Source organism: Cryptomeria japonica, chromosome 3 (assembly GCF_030272615.1).
Source record: "Cryptomeria japonica chromosome 3, Sugi_1.0, whole genome shotgun sequence".
NCBI classification, from domain to species: domain Eukaryota; kingdom Viridiplantae; phylum Streptophyta; class Pinopsida; order Cupressales; family Cupressaceae; genus Cryptomeria; species Cryptomeria japonica.
Window position 1 is genome coordinate 384,212,156 of NC_081407.1, and position 26,413 is coordinate 384,238,568.

Here is a 26,413-nt window from a genome sequence, read left to right on the forward strand (position 1 = left end):
AAATAAAATAACATTAACATGACCATTATTTTGCTTCACAATATATAGATCATGAAAATTTGTTAGTTCTTAAAACGTGACGTGTTCTATTTTTATATAACAAGTAATATTATACTTTAGATTATTATTATTATTTTTTTTTGATAAAAGTGGATGAACCACTGAAATTATATTAAATCTTTATATTTTTTTTACATGGTGTCTGGTTCAACGAGCATTGAAGGGAAAGAACCAGTAAGAAAACCCTTCAGTATTGCTCAAAAAACAAAAGCCTATTTACCTATTACAAAAGCCCATAGGCAACCCAGATACAACCCCTGATTATAATATCAATTGCATTAGATATAAAGGAAGCTTGGAAAAAGCTTATAGGAATCAGTGAAGAAGATGACACCCCAAAATGAGACCACCATGTCCACAAAAACAGTGTCATCGCCCAAAAGAGACCAAACTATCTATGCATCGCATGACTCCAAGGCCCTACAGAGAACAAACCCACAGCCAGAAGGGAACCAAGTAAAAGTAGTCCTGACAACACAAGAATAGTTAGCAAACATATGCCCATCCATATAATAAGCAGAGAAAGGAGCCATCTGCACCACCAAATAACTCGTCCCTCATCCGGAATATAATAAAGAAAAGGACAACCACACCAAGAATAGGGAATGAAGGAAGTTTCTGAATGAAAGGTCTATTAAGAGAGAATTTTCATGCAAGAGATAGGAAAATCCGAAGGGGCAAATTCTATATGATCAGCACCCTCAACAACAGCCTTGTTTGCAAGGAAATCCGTGAAAGCATTAATTTCTCTAAAACAGTGAGAAATAGAGAAAGTGGAAAATCCATTTAGTTGAAGGAGAATGTGCTCTAAAAAATACTGCAAGTGCCAAGAGAGACACTTTTTTCTAGCAATCGCCTGAAATACCAACATTGAATCACCTTCAATAACAATGTCCTTAATGTTTAAAGAACGAGCAAGATCAAGTCCAAAGGATAAGGCCTGAAACTCAGCCACATTATTAGTGGCATGACCAATATATTTACCCACTGCTTTGATGATCTTTGAGGAGTGATCAAAGATATTACCCCAACCCCAGACCTCCCCGGATTACCCTTAGAGGCCCCATCAAACTGAAGTTTGAATGAAGGAAAAGGAGGAGGACTCCATTTAGCCATCTTGCGCTTAAGAGTCGAAGATACTCCATCTATTATAACCCCATGAGAAGGCATCAAATGAAGTAAAGACCATCGCCAAGTGACCCAATTATCCCAATGAGAAAAGGACCTGAGATGATCTAAATTTCTATGAATGAAAGCAAGCACCACTTCACTAATGGAAGCTTGAATTTTACCAATTATGACTGTCAAAGATGAGGATTTATGTTTGAAGATTCTTGAATTCCTTTCAAGCCAAAGATTCCAAATCAGCAGAGATGGAGCGACAACCCAAAGAGATGAATAGAACGAAGAGGGAAACAACAAGGGCCATGACATAAATTGTGAAAGTAGATTTGGACAGAGAGCAGAAGACCATCCTAACATATCAAACAACCAATACCAACACTCAAAGGCAAAAGGACATAGAAAGAAAAGATGATCCATCGATCCCATACAATAACCACAGAAAACACAAGGAAAAACTGTTGTAATCCCAAGTCTATCCAACTGCATTCCAGTAAGGACTTTATCTTGGACTGCCAACCAAGCAAAAGCCCCTGCCTTTGGAAGACAAGCAGGATGCCAGAAAAGCTTAGTAGGCCAACAAGATGGCAAGGGGGCCTGAACCAAAGAATTGTACCCCTCTTTAACTAAATAGGAACCTGTAGCATTTTTAACCCAAACCAAAGAGTCCTCCTTCATATGGGAAAGTAAAGGTCTTTTATGAAGTTCTTCTATAAAAGCTAAAATAATATCATTATTAATAGACAGGGGAGGGATATCCTTCCATTTAGCCACTAAACATGGACCTGAGGTGACAATGTTGAAATAATCTGCAACAAAAGGTCCCCAAAGATCCGACAAAATATCCGGTAAAGGGGACCAGTCACGAATAGTTGAGAGAGCAGGATGCCCATTCCAAAATTCATCCCAAAAACGAGCCTTTTTCCCATTATGGACCACCCAAGATAAATGTGGTAAGATCACCTCCCTACAAGAAATCAAAAAGTTCCAAAACGGAGAGCCCTTCGGAAGGGATGTTGCAGTAAAAATCCTTTCGCTGGGTGCTCCCCTTAAATACTTGGCGAGCATGACGGAAGCCCATTTACTCTGGGGGTTTGCATATAACTTCCAAATCAATTTTGCCCCTAATGCTTTATTCTGAATAACTAGGTCGCGGATACCCGCACCCCCCACCTCCTTGGGACGACATATTTTATCCCAAGCAAGAAGAGGGATCTTTGTTTGTCCTCCTAAGTTGTCACTCCAAAGGAACGTCTTGAGGGAAACCTTAATCTTCTTAATGACTTGAGAAGACGCTTGCAGGATAGACATCAAGTATGTAGGAATGACACTCAACACTGATTTGATTAGAAGGATCTTACCAGCCATTGTTAGCCACTTATGATTCCAGGAGGTAATTCTGGAGGTAATAGAATGAACTACTTTATCCCAAAAGGAGGTCTTATCCAAACCCAAAAAGAAAGGGATGCCCAAGTACATACAGCGAAAGGTCCCAACATGAAAGCTCCAAAAGCAGGCAAGATTGTCCCGAACTAATGTGGGGACATTCACAAAAAAGACTTTGGACTTCTGATTATTAACCTTTTGACCAGAAAAGGCAGCGTAATCATAAATAATTTTCTTAATAACTCGAGCTTCCCTCATAGAAGCCATCCCAAACAGAAGTGTATCATCAGCAAATAAACAATGAGATTGTGAAGAAGGGAGGCCATCCACTCTGATACCTGACCATAGACCCGAAGCCATAGCATTAGATATAGCCTTGCTCAATGCTTCCGCCAAAAGAATAAACAAAAAAGGGGATAGAGGATCTCCTTGCCTAATTCCCCGGGAGGAAGCAAAAAAGCCTGAGGTAGAACCATTAATCAAAATTGAAAAGCGAGCAGAGGATATACATGAAAAGACCCACTTGACCCAACTATGCGAAAACCCAAAACGATACAAGACCGCCACCAGGGACTGCCAATTAACACGATCATAGGCTTTAAGCATGTCTAGTTTAAGAATCATTGCTGGGACCTTTTTCTGGGATATGGAGTGCAGGATTTCATGCGCTACAATAGCACCTTCAGGAGTTTCCCATCCAGGCACAAAACCACCCTGCTCCAAATAAATTATCCGAGGAAGGAGTTTAGACAGCCTAATCGAAATTGCCTTAGTAAAGATTTTGTATAAGGTGTTACACAAGGCAATTGGATGAAAGTCCGAAAAAGAGGTAGGATTATCTACTTTTGGAATAATAGCTATAAGAGTAGTATTAATTTCTCTTAAGATCGATCTATTCCTTCTAGACTCCTCCAAGGTTAACAACAAATCGTTTCCAATAAAATCCCAACATCTCTGAAAGAATAAGGCCGTAAATCCATCCGGACCCGGAGCCTTTTTCGGATGCATGGAAAAGACTATCTCTTTCAATTCAGCCAACGAAAAGGGGGCCATAAGCAACCTATTATCCTCAGGGGAAACTAAAGGGGGGATCGAATTTACAAACTCATCATCAACCACCACCAGCTCCACTGAAAGAAGAGACTTAAAGAACCTTACAGCTTCAGGGGCTATATCATCCTCATCTATTAGAGTATTACCATTAGAGTCGTGAATACAAGAGATTCGACTATGAAGTCTCTTGAGATTAGAAGAGGAATGAAAGAATTTAGTATTTCGATCGCCTTCAGAAAGCCAAAGATCCCTAGACTTCTGTCTCCAATAAGATTCTTCCCTAGCCAAGGTCTCACTCAACTGCAGGTTCAACAACTTTAGCTTATCATATATTGCAGGACACAATCCTGAAGCAACAATGCTTTCATTAAGCTACTCAATTTCCTCCTGAATCTTGGCCTTTTCACCAAAAATATTCTTAAAATGCATCACATTCCAATCCTTAATCCTTGACTTTAAAAAGCCCAGTTTCTTAACAAGCTGAAACATCCGCGACCCAGGAAAAAATGGAGCTGACTACCACCAATGTTTTAAGGAAGGCAAAAACGATTGGTCCCTAAACCACATTGGCTCAAACTTGAAAGGTAACTTTCTAGGAGCCCTATCCTCGAAAATAGAAAACTGAATAGAGAAATGATCAAAGCCAGTAAAGGGGAGAATTGAGGACACAAAATCCTGACCCGAATTGAACCAATTATCCGAAACCATAAAACGATCCAGTCTTTCCGAAATTTGGCAAAAGTCCCTACGCACATTAGTCCATGTAAATGACCCATTAAGAGGTTTACAATCAACCAAATTCAAGGAGTGAATGAAGTTGCAAAAGTCTGACATAGCATGCTTATTAGGGATGATTCCCCCAACCTTTTCATCCATACTAGTAATTGCATTACAATCTCCCCCAAAAATCAGAAAAACATTCCGCAGAGGAGTGGCAAGAGAAACCAAGTAATTCCAAAGTGTTCTTTTTTCTAGAACCCCCGATGGACCATACACATTAAATAACCAGAATTTTAACTTTGACAACCTGCTCTTAACTAGCCCAAGCATCCAATTGGATGAGGAAGCAATTAATGAGAAATGTAGAGTTGAATCTTTCTAAAGGACTGCCAGCCCACCCGAAGCCCCAGAAGAGGGAGATGAGCAAAAATTCCACACTTTCCAAGAGGAAAATAACCTATCAGCCGAAGACAGATTTAGCTTAGTTTCTTGTAACAACACCAGATCACACTTCATTAAGTCTAATTGTGACTTAATCAAGCATCGTTTGTTAGGGGCGTTTAAGCCCCTAACATTCCATGATATAATCTTCATTGGGCCTGAGGGGAAGCATCAAATCCCCTCGAAATATTCAACGATACTGGAGAAACCAATCCAACCAAAAAAACCTTATGCAGACTTCGTTTAGTAGCTAAGGCTCTTGTGAGAGGTGGACTAAAGGGTTTCTTTGATCTTTTCTTTCTGGAAGTCTCCAAAGAGGAAAGAATAGTTGATTGAATTCCCGCATCGATTTCTAATTTAGTCTTAATATGCTTAGGCTTGCGACAATTTGGTCTTAATATGCTTAGGCTTGCGACCCCTTTTACTTTAGATTATTAGTAAACTATAAATATTTGTTGTAAAAATAATTTATTATTTACAAGAGTATAATTTTTTTTTTAAATATTGAAAATATTCTTATATATATATATATATATTTAGAATATATTTTTGAAATATAGAAATAAAATTTATTATTAGCATGAATTGAATTTGAGCTTTTAATATTTCAATTTGAAAACTTGTCTTTAATTGTGAATGTAAAATTTATCCTATTTACTTTGTGTGTAAACATTGAAGCCAATCATTATTTTCATTTCTCATCTTCATTTTTCTTTTGTTTATTTATTTTATTTTTTTAAAATATTTTTTTGATGTACTATAAATTTACAATTATATAGAATCAATATTAATTAAATTACTTATAATGTAATTAGTTTTTTATTTAATTAAAAAAATAATTTTATTTTTTTATACATGTTAAATAACATGTAAGAATAAGTAAATTACTTGAGACAAAAAAAACTTTTTTTTTTAATAAATATTATATAAATATTTATATAATTATATAGATATTCTAAATTATTTAATCAATAATAGTGAATAGTTTAAGGTTTATTCTAGGAAGAAATTATGATACATTTAAAAATGATTTTGAAAACACAAGTGAAGAGATGAATGCCAACCATTAGTGACCTTTAATATAGGTTTCAAGCAACATTAATATCAATTTAATTTATGTGGTAGTGTCAACCATCATTATTTAGGCTCAATCTTCAATGAGAGCTTTACATATCAAACTTGAAAAAGAAAATTTTAGTTGCTCAGTACTATGGTCTTGCATAATTTGTGCCTTTGCAACATTGCCATAGCTTTTGAAATAACTCTTGAATTCCTCTCCGAAATTACAAGAAGTTAATTAGAAATACAGAATGCCTAATAATCTTAAGAATCCGATTTTTTACCAAATGAACAATTTTACTATAAAGAAAGCATTCTCTATGTAGTGAGGTTTTTCTATGTGATGATTGCATTTAGAAAATGAAGTGGGCAAGCCACCAACAAAGAGTTTCTTTGTCTTTGGTCCCTTAGCTGTTGGTGAAAACCAAAGCAAACATAACATAACTAGCCAAATTTTAGCATACAAAACTTGCTAAGAACACCATTGTGATGTTGCTATCAGGATTCAACTGTGTAGTTTTCGAGTCAAACTCATTGACCCATGATTCATGAGTAGTGGTTCACAAGAACCCACCTCTCATGAGAATGAATGGTACACTTAGCACTCATTGCATCTAGGTGATGCTCACAAAAGTGAAGCATTGGTCCTTCCCATGAGGTCACCCACCCCAATACTACTCCAATCAGATTCTTAAGATTATTAGGCATTCTGTATTTCTAATTGTCTTCTTGTAATTTCAGAGAGGAATTCAAGAATTATTTCAAAAGCTATAGCAATGTTGCAGAGACACAAATTATGCAAGACCATAGTACAGAGCGGCTAAAATTTTCTTTTTCAAGTTTGAGATGTAAAGCTCTCATTGAAGATTGAGCCTTAAAAATGATGGTTGACACTACCACATAAATTAAATTGATATTAATGTTGCTCAAGTTGGAGTAGTACTAGTATGGGTGACCTCCCGTGAAGGACTAATGCTTCACTTATGTGAGCATCACCTAGATGCAATGAGTGCTAAGTGTACCATTCATTCTCATGAGAGATGGGTTCTTGTGAACCAATACTCATGAATCATGGGTCAATGAGTTTGACTCGAAAACTACACAGTTGAATCTTGATAGCAATATCACAATTTGACTTGCTGTGGAAAATGTCTCCTACTTAAGAACACCATTATTTATAAGACTATTACTTATTTTCAATTTACAAAAATAGCTAGAATATAAGACATCCCAATATATTAAAGATCTAAAATACAATGCCAAATTACCAAACATATAACAAAGCATAAGGAGAAAGGAAGAAGTTTGAAACTTATATTAATTATGTTTTATGTTTTTCATAAAATTTAGTTTAAATCAAAGTGTTTTTAAGTTTAATTTTATAAAAATATTAAATTGTAAAATTTAGTATTAAATTATATATATCAAACAATTTAAGATTAAAATTTATTTTATTGAAATCTTATTTATAGTAGAAAATTATTTGCAAAATTTTCAATTTAATTTATATAAACAATATACATTAAAAAATTAAAAAGATTGATGAATACAAACGTGTTTTTAAATTTGATAGTATAATAATTTTAAGTATTAAAATAGAAAACAAAAATTCCTCTACCTTTATAAGAAGCATTCATAGCTTAATTTTTATTATTCTTGTAATTTTGGATTAAACCCACTAAATTAGTAGTGAACCAAGGGAAAACTAGGATGAGGGTATATGGTTAGTTTGAATGGAAATATGCATTAAACATCAAATAAATACAAAAAACACCATTATACCTTTACCAATCTTCACTTGTTCCTCGGATTGAGTGGGATGAGGTTGGAAGAGCGCCCTTCTCCAACCTGATTGGATTTTCTCCTTGATTAGATGTGATTGGCTCTCCAAATGTGCACACGATAGCTAAAGGAATGATGAGATGGATAGATTAAGGATGTGATGAATAATGATGTATAACCAATACCCTAACTGGTACTAAGAGGGGGGGGGGGGTGAATCAGTACATACAAAAACTTCTCTACAACTTATCAAGTTAAAACAATTTTAACCGGTTGTCTTCATTACTGAACTTAACCATGGCAATACCGGTTAAACACAGTAAGACTTCAGACAGTCAAAACCAGTAAAGCTTAATACTTCAAATACATTCAACACTTGATAACTACTTCACCCATAAACATATGCATGTGGTATACCAATAATACCATAACCATTAGCTCTGCATGCATAACCACTTAAACAAAGAATACTCAATCATCACATGAAAAAAATGCACAACTCATGACACACAGATTTTTCACGTGGAAACCCAAATGGGAAAAACCACGGTGGGGATGAATACCCACAAGCTTGTTTTTGAACTCTTTTGAAGCTCGCTCTGTTAGGAGCCTAGTTCGGTTAAAGATTTTACAATAAGGTTCTGCTAGGAACCGATCCTGTTAAAGATCACCCGGTTAAGGGATGGCTATATACCCTATTAAAGGTTACCTTGCTAGAGGATTTAAAGAACTCAATGATCTTGAGTCACCTAGTTAGAGGATTTACAATAAGCCTGTTAAAGCTACCCGACAAAGGGATTTTCCTTCTGTTGAAATGGTTAGAAGACAACAGGTAAAACTCTGATCTGATACCAACACTATATGCTAAGGCAGATCCTTTTCAGTTCCTCTACTCTGCAATCACACTCTGCAATTTTCCACTCAATGGTCTGGCAAGTATCTCATCACTCGAATACACACACAACATTTTCCAACAACTTACAATAACAAACATCATCGACCTTATAGACAACAATTAGGTCGGTAGCATAAACCCTAACCCCTAATCATTTAGGTTTACAATTATAGGCAGTCCAATCCTGACCGTCCAAACATTTTACATAGAAGGAAACAATCTCTAATAGATCACAAGTCATTCTGTATTGTCCATTCTTCACCGCACATAGAAATCAGTAACCCATCACGCTTTCTTCTCATACCGCTAGGAAGAATGTTCATTCTCGAGGTAGACATTTAATGCAGTTGATCCTTCACATGCAAGATCCTCAAGGAAATCCTTCATGCATGCAAAATTGATGTGGCATCTCGATCTCATCCTCATCTCTTAGCTAACTCATCACAAAATGTCATCGGTTGCACCACACAAGCTAGATTGCCAAACCAGAAATCCTAGAGCGGAGACTACCAACCGGTACTCACACTTATTGAAACCCTGGCACCGGTTCACCAACTTCTTCCAATCTTCATACCGGTTCACTTATACTTATTGACATCAATGCCAACATACATTATTATCATATCATCATGTGCCAACATACCGGTTCATCAAATGCCGACAAGATGAAATGGGTATGCAAAATGAATGGCTAAGTGATGGATGGGGGGAAATTTGACTATAATTTGGGTGCTTGGATGATTGCTTGGACTCAAAAGGGTAGCATGGACTTACTTAATTTGGAGATGGAAAATGAAGGAGTGGAGTCTCCAACTTATGGAAGAAGACGAGATGAAATGGAGGGTTAGGATTAATTCAAGATGGAGGATCAAGATTGCATGTGAGCTCACACATGGATCAAGAGGAGTAGACAAGACAAGTGTGGAGTCCAAGAGATATGCCATAAAGACATTTCTTGTCTCCACACTCCTCAAGGTTTATTGGGAAGGCTTCCCAATGCACCTAGGGAAGACAAAAGGAATACAAATATTCCTTGAATGATGAGAGGAAGAATTTAAAAATTCTTCAAAAAGGGAGCATGGGGATTGGAGGAATAAAAATGAATTAAAAATTCCTTAGGTGGAGGGATACCTAGAGGAATGTGAGATTTTTGAAAATCTCACATTGACCTAGGAAAAAAACATTTAAGGTAGTTGAGTGAGGGGACAAGGAGTTGACTTTGTGGCTAATCATGGGGATTAGCCACTAGCAACCCATTAGAAGAGAGATTAGAAGAGGGATTAGGTGGGACTAGAGCAAGTGGGATTTGTAGGAGGATTTGACTAGGAGAGATAATGAGTGGAGGCAATTAAAATTAGAGGAATAATAGTAAGTGAGATTAAGAAGACTTCTAGAAGAATTAATTAGGCTAATGATGGATTAGGAAAAGGTTATTTGTAGGAATCACTTGGGTTAATTAATTAATTGAGATTAATTAATTAAAGGGGAGATTTAAGAAAAAATAATTTAGATTGCCTTAGGAGAGGAAAGAAAAATTGATTTATTAAATAAATAAATTATTGGACTATAGTGACAATATTAATTAAATTTAATTTAATTAATATTGAGAAGAATAAGGATTAACATAATTAAATTTAATTAATATTGAGAAGAAGGCTACTATTGACCACTTAGTAGTTATTGCTACGGATTCTGTGTCTGCTGGCTCCTCCCATGAGGATGATGTTGTGCCCCCCACGACTCATGTTGCTCCTACTGATGTTTTTGTGGCCTCGTCTCCGGAGGTCCCCACTTCCGCTTCTCCTCTCCTGTAGCCCTCCCCTACTGCTGGATCTGCTTCTTCTTTTATCGTTCTGTCACAGCCTGTTGCTGTTGCTGTTTTGCAGCCCCCTATGACCCTCTTCTATCCTTCTGCTGTCACGGGCGTTGTTGATCCTGCGGGGGCCCTTCCGGTGGATCTTAGCATTGCCTGGTCTATGGTTGCTCGTAGGCGTAAGGGGAAGTCTTCTCCCCTACCCCATACCCCCCTCGTGGGGGTTTGGGTGGTCCGTCCCACCCTTGAGTGGGGTTTGTTCCCTGGTTGGTTAGGTTCTTGTGTTTGTTCCTTTCTGCATGTGGGCTGTGGTTCTCTTCCAACATCATCTCTCTTGATGTTTCTTTTTGTCAAGGGTTAGCGCCCTAGTTAACGCTTCTTTTTTAATAAAAACATAATTAAATAAATTAATCATGTGGGAGAGTTCAATTAATTAATAAAATTAATTTAAGTGTCTACATTTTGCCCCTCTTTTACATAGACGCAAAATTTGGCGATGGATAAAAGATAGAAGAAAAAGGATGCTCCGGTGTAAAGCGTAGGTGGTGTATGCCCCCTCGAGAATTTTTTGGAATTTTTGAAGAAAAAATAGTAGAAAATTCTTGGAAAAAGAAGGAAGGAGGAAAAATGACGAGTGAATGAGAAAGCGAAAGAGAAATGATTGAGGAAATACGAAAACAGATGGAACAAGGAAGGAAACGATGAGAGTGGGCCCGCGAGGGGGCCCATATAAGCCACATAAGGCCCAATGAAGGGTCATTGTCACACATAAGCATTGTAGCATATCAGAGCTTAGAGAGCAGAATAAAAGATGGACCGCATTCCAACACACGAGCATTGCTTCGAGAGGGTTCACCGTTACAAGAGGCCCGCCCGCTATGGACCACTGGTACGTACCACTAACCTCCTTTGTGATTTGATAGATTTAGGGTAGATTTAGGGCTAAAAACATGCTTAGAAGTCTAACGGGGCGGACATGTTGATCACTGTTTTGGCGTGCACACCCCAAAGGTGGCGCGAGCGTTGGTGACTAGCGCTAGCGCACACAGGTAAATATGGACCCTAGGGGGTTTTGGGGTAGGAAAACGCGCTTGGCGCAAGCGCCCACACTAGTTTAGGTTAGGGTTAGGTTTGGGAAGGGGAAAAAGGGCACATGGCGCGAGCGCCCGTGCCGATCGGGGCTAGGTCAAAAATCAAGGTGGTTTAGCGCGAAGGACTGTAGCATAGCGCGAGCACCATGGGTTTGGCACGAGCGCTAGGGAGGGGGAGGAAATGAGGAATATGGATAAGAATGTCATGAGATAATGAAGTGGTTTTGCGTGGATGCAGACAAATTTTCCCAATGAGATCGAGTCCCCACTGTGAGAAGGGCCAAGGTGTGATAAAAGGCTACAGATCTTGTGATGGAGCGTGAATCTTGTCGCCATGCTTCTAGAAGGGGATACATTTCTTCACATAATTATATGCATCTACTTCCATTGTAGGCTAGTAGTACCCCGTTCGCAAGAGTTTCTTAGCCAAAGTGAGACCACTTGAGTGTGCACCACAGATACCTTTATGCACTTCACATAGTGCCCTTTCAACCTCTTGTTTGTCTAGACACCTTAGGAGGGAACCATTGAAATGCCTTTTTAATAGGGTGTCACCAAGGATAGTATAAGGAGCACATCAACGAATAAAGGTTTGTTGTTGGGTTTTGGTGAGGTGTGGGGGAATGGTGCTATCTCTTAGGTAAGTGAAGGTCTCTTGATACCAAGGGGATTCAGGACCAACAAGTATGCACACCATTTCAGACTTTGGTAGGTCATATGCCGATATGAAGAGTTGCTCGACCAAAAACTCACATTTTTTACTGTGTGCCGACATCTGAGGGAGGGAACCAATCGTGGCCATTGCATCTGCAACTTTGTTGTTGGTACGTGGAATCTGATCAACCATACTGCGATAAGGAATAAGCTTGTCATCTTTTTTTTGATACTCATCATTGACTTGTTTAATGACAAGTTGGGAATCACCATAGACATGTAATTCCAATATCTTTCATTGGATAACCAAACAGAGTCCAGTGATCAGTGCTTCATATTCTATGATGTTGTTGGTGCATGCAAAGGCTATCTTGTATGATTTAGAGATGCAATCTCCTTGGGGTGTGATCAACAGTATACCTGCACTCGATCTGTTTTGGGTGCAAGAAGGGGTTATGGGGGTGATGGTGTTGATGTGGGTATCAAAGAAGATGGCATCTTCGTATTCAAAAGGCATTTCATGGAACTCCTCTTCATCAGAGTCTTTGACATCCAAAGAAGGACTTGAAGGGGTACCAGTGATAGTGATCTTAGGCACTGGAGTATAACCCAAGGCCCTGTTATATTTGTATGAGATGGGATTTATTGGTGCTTTGATTCCTTTCTCTTCCAGCCCCAGGCCGTGTCTTTTATAACCCATCTTCTCCAATATGGTTGATACTTTTGGATACATCTTCTCGGGTATTTTTGCTGGATCTTCGTCTTCTTCTTGGTACAACCATGAAGAAACATCTATCTCAAGACTTTCGTCATAAAGTGGACCCCATTGTTTAAAGGTAGTATCCTTACATTGTATAATGAGTTTCTGATCTTTTTTGATTTCTTTGGGCTTACCAGATGACTTAGGAGATAAGGGGAGATTGCCTATTAGTAAGACATCCTCAAGTTTGTATTCTCCATAGCCATTGTCTAGCATCTTGACTTTGGGCTCTGTTTGAGATGAGGTGGAGGCGACTTTAGATGCGTTGGATCGGGGGGGGGGGGGAGATGGAGCGGGTCTGTTCAATGGGAAATGATATAGATGCTTCCCCTCTAAGAGATTGCAATATTGAAAGGGTTGTGGACCACCTTTGATAGTGATCTCTCTACCATTGAAGGTAAATTTGATGCATTGATGGTAAGTGGAAGGAATGACCTGAAGGGAATGAATCCACGGGCGTCCGAGGAGGATGTTATAGGGGAGATCAAGATACAAAACTTGGCAAGGGGTCTCAATCGTAAGAGGGCCCACTTAAAGAGGCAAGGTAATAATTCCTTTAGAAATCCTTTCTGCATCATCATTAGCTTTGATTGCGATTCTTCCTGACGTATCAACCTGGTCCTCAGAAAGCCTCGATTGCTTTATTAACTTATATGTACAAAGATTGAGTCTCGATCCACCATCTATTAAGATGCGTTTAACCTTGTGTTTCTGGATAAGGGCTTCAATATGAAATAGTTTGTTATGGTCCTCATCTTCAGGAGCATCATTGGAGGTAAAAACAAGGTGTTGCTAGGTAGCGAGATTTCCAATGAGGGCTTGGAATTAGGAAGCATTGATGTTGTTGGGGACACACAAATCAAGGAGGGCTTGTTCCAAAATATCCTTGTGGACATGGGAGGTCTTGAGGAGTTCTAGGATGGATTTTTGTGTGGGGGTCTTCCAAAGATGGTCAAGGAGATCATATCGGCGGGTGGGTGACATGGGGGGCGGGTTTGGCAGAGGAGGGGCTCCTTGGACAGTTACTCTCCCACGATGGGTAGTTACATTGTAGTCATTCTGAGAGTGGGAAGCGGAAGGTGTGGTGTCTTGAATGACTATCTTGGCAGGGTTAGGTCTTCTTGCTGGTTGAGACAAGGCAAGATCACGTTGGATAGTGATCCTAGGTTTGCTTTGGGAAGGGGGAGGGTTAACTCCTTGGATAGTGATGACATTGACATGGTTATCTGTAGGCTCAATGCGACCCACTAAAAAGTGAAAGCCCATTATATGATTGGTATAATCATAGTTCATGACATTAGATGATGAGCCCTTGCCTTTGACATGCTTCAGGAAAGGTTCTTGGTACATCTTGAGTTTGTCATTATTGTTACCAGGTTTTGTTGTTTCTACCTCAATATCACCCCTATCAATGAGCTCTTGTATGTAGTTCTTCTGTTTCATACACTTTCGTGTATCATGCCTCTTGATACGATGATAATCACATTCTCATTGTACCACCTAGGTTTAGGTTGATTTGGATCAAACAAGCGAGTTATTGGAAAGACGATTGCACCCGCCTGGACAAGCTTTTGGAACACAATCTCAATGGGCTCAACAAGGGGAGTATACTCTCTTAGAGCCTGATTTTTAGATTGGGGTGGTCTCCCTTGGACTGAAACATTGTTGGAAGGCCTTTGAGATTGATTTTGATTGTTTTGATGAGTATTGAATTGGCGATTAGTGGTGGTGGACTTTGGAGGAGCGGCCATGGTCTGAACCCGTTTTGTATTAGTAACACCATCGTTGACTACGTTCTTGTTTTTAGACCAAAACTTCCATTTGTCATTGTGATAAGAGGAGGAATGTTGACTTGGTTTTTGATAATGCTTTAGGGTACCTTCCTCTAACAAGACACGTTCAAGGGATAGGCCCTTGTCAACCAACTTCTGGAAATACTTTATGCATTGAGATGTCAAGGGTTTTGATAGTTTGAGCACCATATTTTTTTGAAATAATTCAATTTGATGTTATTCTGGCATATCCAATTGGAATTTCTTGATAAGGTGTCACCACCTTTGCAAGGAATTAGCAAAAGTTTCTCCAGGCCTCTATTTTGTGTTACAAAGGTCCGTCATAGAAACATCATTGACAATGTTATAGGCATAGTGGGTCACAAACTTTTTTACCAAGTCCGGGAAGGAGGTGATAGAACCTCGAGGCAAGGATGAGAACCATGCAAGAGCGTCTCTCGTGAGACTTTTAGGGAAGAGTCTACGAAGATATAAATCACTATAGGAGACTTCTTGGCATAGGATATGAAACTCACGAACATGGTCTCGGGGGTCCCCTTGGCCCTCATACTTCGTGAACTTAGGCATCTCAAACCTTGGTGGATAAGTTGCAACCGATATCGTCAGGTCATAAGGACAAGGAAAAAATTCCTCAAACGAATACAATTTTATTTTGTTAGTCCCTTCCTTCATGTTTTTGATGATGTTTTTCATGTCCTGGATTTCCTTGATGATATCTTGTTGCGGATTTTGTACATGATGGATTTTGTTTGCCCCTAATATCAGATGAGTCATGGAAGGTGTACCACCACCACTAATGTATTAATATGATGAAGAAGCGGGAATGTGAGACATGATGACCGATGTAACGGGAACTTGAGTGACAATTGGTTGTGACCCGCAAATTGCTGTGACGGGAGGAAGAGAAGCATGGATGAAGTTAGCGACATTGTTGAGAGGAATGGAGGATTGTGAGATAGAGACATGTGGTTGGGTAGAAGAAGATGGCAAAGAAGCATGTTGGAGAATAGATGTGATTGGATTGGATATTGGCATGGATGTTAAGAAGGAAGAAGGTGGAATGGAAACCACGGGGATGGATACCGCAGTCACTATTGATTGGGGTTGAATGATAGGTGGGGGTGCGATTGATTGAGGTTGAAGGATATGTGTGACGATGTGAGTAGGAGCAAAGTCTCCTTGTGGTTGTTGATCGAGAATAAATCTATCAAAATTAGGGGGAAGGCGGGCTCCATTTTCAAAAAGAGTCTTTAGAAGACCACTAGGATTATGTCAGATGAATTTCTCCGTCATTTTTTGATTGTATGAATCTTCTAGGAACATTCGCACTTCCGGGGAGAGGTTATATTGATCAACCATGTTAAGGTCCCTTTGTGGTTGGGGATCTTGGATGTCGGGTTGCACACTTTGCATAGGATCTTGTGCAGGGTCTTGATATAGGACACTAATGTCCGACATGCCATATTGTTGTTCGACCATCTTTTCCTTTTGAGATCGAGTTGTAACCATACAAGAATAACCTTAGAAATATTTGTTGAAAGAAAAGTTTTGATGAAAGGACTTAGCGAGGACTTTGATATAATTTGGATTTGATGAAATTAGATAGATTGATTGATGGGATCCTTGGATTAGGACACGAGTTTGATTAAGATTGCACCTTAGTCCTTGGATGAGGATTACACTTGGGAGATGTTGATGAAACCACAAGGAAGGTAACTACCAAGTTGGGTAAAATTTAGACCTTAGGATAATGATCAAAGTCTCTTTTCTACTAAAGATTGACTAATGATCTAAAGCTAAATAAAGACGTAGGATAAGAGTCTTGATCGACTCAAAGGATGGGGCAAAGGTACTTGGGGGAGATTCTTTCCCAAGTACAAAGGCCAAATGATTAATTGATTAAGGATGAGGTCTAAATATAACTTCACAACGCATACAACCTTAGTGTGAGGTTGATTTGATTGAAGGATGATTGATTGAGGATTGATTTGATCAAAGACGATTGATTAAATATTGATTGATGTGCTAAATCCTTAGAAAAGGTTGATGATGAAAGATCAAAGAAGGATGATAGTGATGACTAGAAGAACTTGATGATTAGATTATCCTTGATATTGAAATGATTCAATAAGTGATAGGTTTGGATGGAAAATTGTATGAAGGTATGTGACCACCCCGATTTGACGATAGTTAGTATTGAAAGACAATCCAGATCCTTGGTGTAAAGCTCAGACTCTTAGTTCATCACTGCTATGACCATGGATATAATCGTGATATCAGTACAAAAAGGTCCTATGTTTGAGAAAGAGTTTGCGGTTGGTATACCAAAACTTTCGACGTCTAATGAGTTGCGCTTGTGTGAGCTTATTCTTCTTGATTGGATGATGGATTGACTTCTTAGGATGCTTGTACAACTTAGGCTTATGAAAAATGAGGCGGGCGGAGTTCCGACGTAGTTTGACTTGTTGGAAAATTTGGACTTGAATGTGACTTGGGCTTGACTAAGGTTGATTCAAAATTTGACTAGGATATGACTAGGACAAAACTAGGACATGACTTGGCTATGACTAGGACATGACGTAAGGATGATTAGGGACTACGACTTGGATTATGCTTGACTTGGATTAAAATGTGACAAAAAGGTGACTTAGACTTGGACTATGATGACTAGGATGTTGACTTGGATACACTAATTCTACTCTTGGCAAGAAGACAAAGAAAACACATTAGCCATTGACTCAAATAGAGACATCAAGCATAACATTTATCCTAGGAAGTTGGTTGAGGAGGAAAACCTTTTCTTGCTCACTCAGGTACACACCGAATAGCTAATTAGAATATGGCCGTTGAGTCTTACGCAATGGATTCTCAACGCTGTATTAGTCAACTCCAAACGCTAATGGGGTCACGATATGGAAAGTCTCTTGGGGGAGTTACTATCTCCCTTGCACAAAGATTATCCACCTTTCGGAGGTGAACCGGGTGGCTTCTAATCCTAGATCTTTTAGTAAGGGTTTTCGTTCGAAGACTACCCTTTGTAGTCACGCAAGCGTGATTGAGGCCTATAGCCCAACAAAGTACCAAGCAAGATGTAGTCACGCAAGCGTGATTGAGACCTAAAGGCCCTACAAAATGCCCAATATGAGAGTAAACTTTCAGATAGCTCCGTACTCCAAGATTTTCATCCCAAGAGGCCTATTTATTATAGTGAGTTGGAATGCTTGGGTTTTAGCCATACTCACTTGGGTCATTCCCCTCTCACCAATGCTTGTGTGAGTGTGCTAGACAAATCGGGAGGGTAGGCCCGCTAAGGGTAAAAAGCATGCAAGCAGACTAGAAAAGTTTCAAGGGTCTGGATTTCAGGTTGTCTATATAGACAAGAGCATACTCTCCTACCTCTATGCTTTCCTCAAACACAAAAAAAATAGTTCTTTTACCCAATTATATTTAAGTGCCTAAGAAAACAATTAAAAAGACACAATGTTTGCTTGTATCTCCTTAGGCAACCTACAAAACAACGAATTAGTAGTCTTATGGTTTGAGCAATAAATTCTTTGACAAGAGGAATCTTGGACTAACGTTTTGCAAAAACATAGGTTAGTAGTCTCAGACCATGCCTTGGACCAATCGAGTAGAACCTGCAAAACTCAAAAAATCTGATCAATACACAAAATTTTGTAGAAACAACACTCATGCTATTATGCAAACGACCAACACTGAAGTGCCTGCACAGGCATTGAAATGCCTGTGTACACATTGCAGTGGGGTCTGAAAATAGAAAATAGAAAATACAGAAAAATATGAAAAAATGCAGAAAAACGCAGAATATACCTGGAGCAGTCGCGTTGCTTTGATGCCGGTCGTGCTGAAGTGCGTGCGCTCGCGCCAAAATAAAAAAAAGGGGTTAGCGGTTAAACAAACATTTGAAAATTCATTTTTTTTGAAAATAAACATGATCTCTACAAAGCGCCCACACTACTCACAGAGCGCTCATGCTAAAGCTACATTTCTAGAAAAATAAAAAAGGCAAGATAAGGAAATTAACTATTTTTTTTGATTTTTTAGGTTTTTTTACTTTTTATGTGTTTTTTAAATGACTGATTATAGAACAGAAACAAAATGTGCAAAAACAAAAACAAGAAAGTATATTAAGTAATGCTGCAGGCGGATGCATTATTCCCGCAATGCTCGCACTAATTGACAAGCCTGTAAAAAGGCGGGCTAGTAAAAATTTGAATTTATACCGGACGCGCTAAAAAGTGTGTGCACGCGTCGAAGCTCATATTGCTTGCGTTGAACTCGTATCGCTCGCACCAAATTGCAATCGCTTGCGCTATTCAGGTACCTGCGACTAAAAACTCACAAAAACTTCAAGAAAATTGTTAAATTAGGGACATGGGTCCTACGGGGCATGCCAAAATGAACCAAGGGAAAACTAGGCTGAGGGTATATGGTTAGTTTGAATGGAAATACACATAAAACATCATATAAATACAACAAACACCATTATACCTTTACCAATATTCACTTGTTCCTCAGATTGAGAGGGATAAGGTTGGAATAACGCCCTTCTCCAACCTGATTGGATTTGCTCCTTGATTAGATGTGATTAGCTCTCCAAATGTGCACACGATAGCTAAAGGAATGATGAGATGGATGGATTAAGGATGGAATGGGTATGCAAAATGAATGGCTAAGTGATGGATGTGGGGAATTTTGACTATAGTTTGGGTGCTTGGATGATTGCTTGGACTCAAAAGGGCAGCATGGACTTACTTAATTTGGAGATGGGAAATGAAGGAGTGGAGTCTCCAATTTATGGAAGAAGAGGAGAGGAAATGGAGGGCTAGGATTGATTCAAGATGGAGGGTCAAGATTGCATGTGAGCCCACACATGGATCAAGAGGAGTAGATAAGACAAGTGTGGAGTCTAAGCGATATGCCATAAAGGCGTTTATTGTCTCCACACTCCTCAAGGTTTATTGGGAAGGCTTCCCAATGCACCTAGGGAAGACAAAATGAATAGAAATATTCCTTGAATGATGAGAGGAAGAATTTAAAAATTCTTCAAAAGGGGAGCATGGGGATTGGAGGAATAAAAAGGAAATAAAAATTCCTTGGGTGGAGGGATACCTAGAAGAGTGTGAGATTTTTGAAAATCTCACATTCAGTTAGGAAAAGAGCATTTAAGGAAGGTAGTTGAGTGAGGGGACAATGAGTTGACTTTGTGGCTAATCATGGGGACTAGCCACTAGCAACCCATTAGAAGAGAGACTAGAAGAGGGATTAGGTGGGATTAGAGCAAGTGATATTTTTAGGAGGATTTGACTAGGGGAGATAATGAGTGGAGGCAATTAAAAATTAGAGGAATAATGGTAAGTGGGATTAAGAGGACTTCTAGAAGAATTAATAAGGCTAATGATGGATTAGGAAAAGGTGATTTATAGGAATCACCTGGGTTAATTAATTAATTAAAGGGGTGATTTAAGAATTATTATTTTAGATTGTCTTAGGAGAGGAAAGGAAAATTGATTTATTAAATAAATCAATTATGGACTATAGTGACAATATTAATTAAATAAATTTAATTAATATTGAGAAGAATAAGGATTAACATAATTAAATAAATTAATCATGTGGGAGAGTTAAATTAATTAAAATAATTAATTTAAGTGTCTACAAGTAGGATTACGTGATTAAAATGGAAGTTGATTACTTATTATAATGTGATTAATATCTTTTCTAATAACTTAAAAAATAAGAGACAATGAATGAGTGGGTATAACTGATTATAAATCTAGATTATTATCTTTCTTATATATATATATATATATATATATATATATATATATATATATATATATATATATATATATATATATATATATATATATATATATATATATATATATATATATATATATATATATATATATATATTCCATTTCAACTTAACATCATTTAGGTGCCTACAACATGGACCTCGCCATTAAACCAAGTTCAACAAAACAACCTTGACAAAATTTAGTCAAAACAAATAAAACCATTAGTAATAGTTGTAATTCTATTATACATAAATTTGTCTTTTGATATATTATTTGTTATCATAAAAAAATATACATATATGTTGTATTCAATAATATATATTTGCAATAAAAATGATGATGATTCCATAGAGCTTTACAGTTAGGATATAAATGTGTAGGTTTAACATAATTTGTCATAAAGAAAAGGGGGTGGGATATAAAGGCTAATAAATTTGATTAGACCCATCAATACATTTATTTTAAAGAAGTTTTGTCTAATTATTGAGTATAAAGAAATTTTGTCTAGTGCAATTATTCTGAGTAGATTGTACCCTCCACTATATTATAATAAATTTGGTCTAACTATTGACTATAAATAAATTTTGTCCAACTTAGCGTAATTGTTTAGAGTAGATTGTATCCTCCACTATATTATAGTATATTACCAATGACATGGTAAGCCTTCACAATAAAAGAATGCTAAAACAATTAAATCGTCCAATTATGTTTCTTCAACCCTGGTTTACCTTAATCTATAAATACCCTCAATATAAACTCTTAACTAGTTTCTATTTTGCAAATAGGGCTCATGAAAATCATTGCATTCTCCTACAAAGAACACCTCTTAATAAAAATAGCCAAGTACCTTCAACCTTGTTCACTTACTTTAATGCACAAATATCCTCGATTTTAAGTCTAAATGGATTTCTATTTTGCAGGCAAGGCTCATGAAGATCAACTGCCCAACTTATTTTCAAAAGGCAACCACACAAACAACTCTGGCAATTTTTTTTTGAAATGTTTTGAATTTGTGGAATGTCATCAATGACATAGATTATTGGGTAGTTATTTATGGTTGACATGAGTATAGAAGGAAAATGATTTTTCTCATTCCATGAGAACTTTATCCAATGCTATTCTTATTTTTCTTGACATTTCGAGTGTCTTGGGATGAAATTTTTTGATTGGTAAGTGGGAGGTTACCCTCCTCAAAAATTATGGCCTCCATGTTTTGTATTGGCTTGTTGATGGTGGCTAGAGGAATAAGAACAATGGTTAGTTGTGTTGTTAGACCAAACCACACGAAGCATTTTTTTTAATATATGGTTTTAACCTTTCTTTCCAATGTCATTGATATGATATAGAAGACATTAATATTTTAAATATTTTGTTAGAGATGTATGTTCACCAAAAATATTGTCTAAGAGCCACAAATAAATCAAAGAACTCAAAGATGAATATGGTAGTGTCTTTAATGTCATTTTTCTTATCAAAGAATTAGGTATCCCTACTTGCATGTAATAATGAAAATTAATAAATATTCTATTTATTTTTTCAATTCATTAATTGGTCAAGATGGGTGCTTTAGTTATTTTCTCTTTTTTTCTAATGTCCTTAAAAATATTTATGCAACTATATAAATATTTACAAACTTATTAAGTACATTTACAATAGTCTTATGTTTTTTATTATCATTTTTCTAATTTAAGCAATAATTTTCTAAATGTGCATGTTCATTGCTTTTCAAAATAAAATTAAAATTATATTATAAAAAAATATAAATTTTTTAATTGTATAAATTTTGTTTTGGAGGGATAACAAATCCTGTAGAATAGATACAACTATTGAAAAGATGTATAAGAATCCCAAAATGGATGACAAAACTACAACTAAGTTATAAATGATAAACAATACAACAATAATCAAGTTCCTAAGCACAAAATGAGAACCTAGGGAACCAACCTAATTAATTCCTAGTCCAACCCTATTCAATATCACACCCTCTAATCTATTGTATATTTGAAAGAAATATTTGGGATGTCTAAAAGATATTATCAACCAAATTCTCAAACTTAGAAGACAAATGACATTTCTCTTTAAAGATACCATCCATTGGAACAATAGAAAATTAGAACATCTAGTTGGTGTAGCTAATCATTGATCACATTTTGTACCTCAAGTGTCCTGATCATTTCGAGCTACATTGTTTTGGTGCAATCTCTTAAGAGCCCTAAGTGCTAAGAATGACCGAACTATGACAATATTTCTTAGAATTAGTGGCACCTACAAATGTTTTTCTAAATCTACAGGGTCACATAGGGCATCTCTCATATTTTTAAATCTCCAATTCATTTGACTATTAAAAATATTTTTCAAATGTTGTAAAAAGTGGTTGTTGTATTAAACAAAAATTTGCAAGCGAGCATAGTTTTTGTTTCGTGCATCATGGGGCTGAACCGATAGTGCCAACACATCTAGGTGGGTGGGTGAATACTAGTCCCGTTTTGTACACTAGATGTCCCAATTGTTCTGGGGCACATTGTTAAGGCACAATCTCTTAAGAGCCCTAAGTGCCAAAAATTGTCAAACTATGGTAAAGTTTTTCTCAAAATCAGTGGTACCGACAAAGATTTTGTATGAACCTATAGGGTCACACAAGGTACTTCTACAATAAATTTTCTCACATTTTTGAATTTATAAGTCACTTGAGTATGAATATATTTTTCAAATGATACAAAAACATCAATTTCATTCAGCAAAAAGTTGCAAGCAAGCATAAATTTCAATTCATGTGTTGTGGGGCTAACATGAAAGTGCCAACACATCTATGTGAGTAATTAAATGCTTGGAAAGGCATTTTTAATACCTTAGGTGTCTTTATTTTTGCAAGCTTCCTGGTTGTGATGCAATCTCTTAAGAGCCCTAAGTACCAAAAACTATTGAACTAGGATGAACTATTTCTTAGAATTCATGACACTTGTAAGTTTTTTTGTCTAAATCTATAGGTTCGTGTAGTGTAAATCCATAGCAATCTCTTGCATATTTTTTAATCTCCAATCTATTTGACCGTGATGAATATTTTTAAATTTCACAAAAAACATTACTTGCATTCAACAAAAAGGTGCACTTGCAAGCATAATTTTTGTTACTTGTGCCATAGGGTTGAACTAGTAGCTCCAACATGTTTGAGTGGATGGTTGAATCCTATGAAGGTTTTATTTTATACCCTAGGTGTATCAATTGTTATGTGCTATACTATTTCATCTATTCTCTTTAGAGCCTTAAGTGTCAAAAAACGCCGAACTATGACATACCGTTTCTTAAAATTCATGGCACATAAAAATATTATGTCTAAACCTAAAAGGTCACTTAAGTGTCCCTCCAGAATAACCTCTCTCTTATTTTTGAATCTCCAATCTATTTGAATATGATGATAATTTTTCAAATATTTCAAAAAGCATCAATTGCATTCAACAAAAAGTTGTAAGCAAGCATAATTTTTTTTCATGCATCATGGAGCCAAACTGATAGTTTCAAAATGTTTGAGGAGGTGGGTGGACATTAAAAAAGGTCATAGTGCATATCCCACATATCCCCATCATTCTAGGATACACTATTCCAACACAATCTCTTAAGAGCACTAAGTGCCTAAAACTATTAAGCTATGATATACTATTTCTTAAAATTTGTGACATTTTATGGATTATGCTTTTGAAAGCATTCTTCGATGGTATTTTGTTCCAAGGTATGTATGGACCAGATTCCTAAGATTAAAACTTCAAGTCAGAATAAACCGTTGTCACATCCTTAGAATCTCCTCTTTTAACATTACATCATAACCTCTATGACCCTGGCATCTCTTTGTTACAGGTTCTCTAACTCCTACCCCCTCTGCCTCCCCTTGCCTATATCCCCCATCTCCAGCAACCATAAAACAGCTATAAAACCATTGCAGACAACTAATTAATAGATCATTATTGGGCGCCATTTTAATGAAGAAAGTTCTTTAGAAGCCAGGATCCACAATATAGTGAACTCAAACAAAGATTTTTTGAGGGATGTTCAAAGTCAGGGAAAAGTAATAGAAAGCTCAAACAATTATATATATATTTTCAATATAATAGACAGTTCATCATTAAATTCATTCTGATTATAAATGGATATTAAAGATTGCATAGCAGCAGAAAGGTTAGAATTTTTAAAATAAAAAATTCCCACTACATTTTCCTGTTTATATGGGCTCAAAAACACTAAATATCTTTCTTAATAACTCATGAAATAGTCTACTTTTGTAACTGGTTGCATGGCTATTTTGAAGTACTCATGTATATTATTTTTAGGTAAGAAACACAGAAAGATGGATGAAATAGTTTTTTATTTCTTTGTTCTGTAAGAAGCCCCTTCAAATCAGCGTGTAAGATAACTGTAGTTGTAGATCATCTACAATATCATACGATGTCCTTGAAATCACATACCTTGATCTTTAGTCAAAATGTTTCTTTGGATCCCCTATTTGGGGTTTCTATTGTTACCAAGGGTTGTATTCATCATTATTATCATTGCTGTCCTCGTCATTTGGAGAAAAGGAAGAGTAAGGGCGACTGTCTGCTTCATTGTCATCTACATGCTTAGAAGCCCCGGTTATAGACTTAACTGTTTTTGGAAAATTTGAATCACCCCCTTGGTTTACTGAATCGAAGTTACTAGTAGCACCTCTTGTGCCTTGCGAAAAGCCAGGTATTTGGTCAAGAATGCTATTAAATTCACTTGAGATGTGTTGGGGACACACACTTTGAGAGCGAAGGAAGGCATTACTATCAGCTCTACAAGTATTATCTGTTGAATGGTTTAGACGTGTGGGACCTTGCATACTATCACCACAAATACTCCTGTCCAAAAATACGTTTGTATTTAATTTCTTTGTCTTCTTAATTGGGGGTTGATTATCAGTGTCCCAATTCTTAGGTTTAGGTCTCTCCCTGGTCTTAAACTTCGTAAAATTTGTTTCATTTTCCAGCATTTTGAACTCTTCAATAGCTACCTTTATAGCACAATTTTGAACTCTGCCTCTTCCTCTTCCTCTTCCTCTTCCTCTTCCACTTCCACTTCCACTTGCACTTGCACTTCCTCTACCTCTATCTCTACCTCTGCCTCTGCCTCTGCCTCTGCTCCCTTTACCCTTATCATTATCCTTACCTCTAATGGGTTTGTTTTGAGGAAGAGAGTATGGAGCTTGAGTTTTAGTCGGACTCGGGACAATGCCTGATAAAGGTGGACATTGAACATATAAATTTGTGTTAGATAGGGTTTGATGTTCACGTTGTTGAAATTGAGGTTGAGATGGGCATTGTTCATAATGTTGAGGTTGAGATGGATATTCCCCAGGATGTTGAGGATGACATTGAGGTTGAGATGGGTATTGCTCATTATGTTGAGATTGAGATGAGTACAGCGCAAATTGTTGAGGTTGAGATGGGTATTGCTCAAAATGTTGAGGTTGAGATTGAGGTTGAGATGGATGTTGAGGTTGAGATTGATATTCATATTCTGGTTCTGGTTGAGGCTGATATTGATGTTCCAAAGGAATGTTAGTTGATGAAGAGAGATTGGGTTGGGATTGTTTTAAACAATCAGGCTCTGCAATGGCAGAAACACCTTCTAATAGATCACCAAGGTTAAACAAATTCTCAAAATCATCATCTCCTTGAAGCATGCTAGTGAATGAGTCCTGGAAATTAATTTGGTCGAAGTTGTCCAAGTCCAAGGAGGTCTTTATAAAGTCCTGGGACTCTTGCTTTGAAGGATGGGTCATATGATAATTGGATTGCTTCTCCTCCAAAGGGCTCTGCACATGCATAGAAGACTGGTTGCATGGATAGTCATACTTGCATTGTGGGTGTGAAGAGTAAGTCATAGGCATATCATTGGAGTAGCATTGCTGCTCATTTTGTGAAGGGTAGGGAGTAAACATGGTGTT

General features: G+C 37.2%; 1 protein-coding gene across 1 annotated transcript; it reads right to left on the minus strand.

Annotated features, from left to right (window-relative positions):
• Nucleotides 1–455: 455 nt before the first annotated feature.
• LOC131874206 (uncharacterized) lies at nucleotides 456–25,456 on the minus strand. The gene is made up of 6 exons (XM_059217470.1): nucleotides 24,969–25,456; nucleotides 24,305–24,374; nucleotides 3,078–3,921; nucleotides 1,087–2,906; nucleotides 926–1,000; nucleotides 456–593 (listed from the first exon to the last, which is right to left on the minus strand). The coding sequence occupies exons 1-6, from the start codon at nucleotides 25,454–25,456 to the stop codon at nucleotides 456–458; spliced, it is 3,435 nt and encodes a 1,144-aa protein (XP_059073453.1).
• Between the last annotated feature and the right edge of the window lie 957 nt (nucleotides 25,457–26,413).

What these genes read in the sequence shown, in the direction of transcription:
- LOC131874206 (XM_059217470.1), bottom strand. Translation starts at nt 25,456, where the DNA reads ATGCTGGAAAATGAAACAAATTTTACGAAGTTTAAGACCAGGGAGAGA. An exon ending in AATGATGAATACAACCCTTG is followed by an intron (nt 24,375 to 24,968) that starts GTAACAATAGAA and finishes ATGGTTTTATAG; the next exon opens with CTGTTTTATGGTTGCTGGAG. An exon ending in GGGTAGGAGTTAGAGAACCT is followed by an intron (nt 3,922 to 24,304) that starts GTAACAAAGAGA and finishes TTGAACCTGCAG; the next exon opens with TTGAGTGAGACCTTGGCTAG.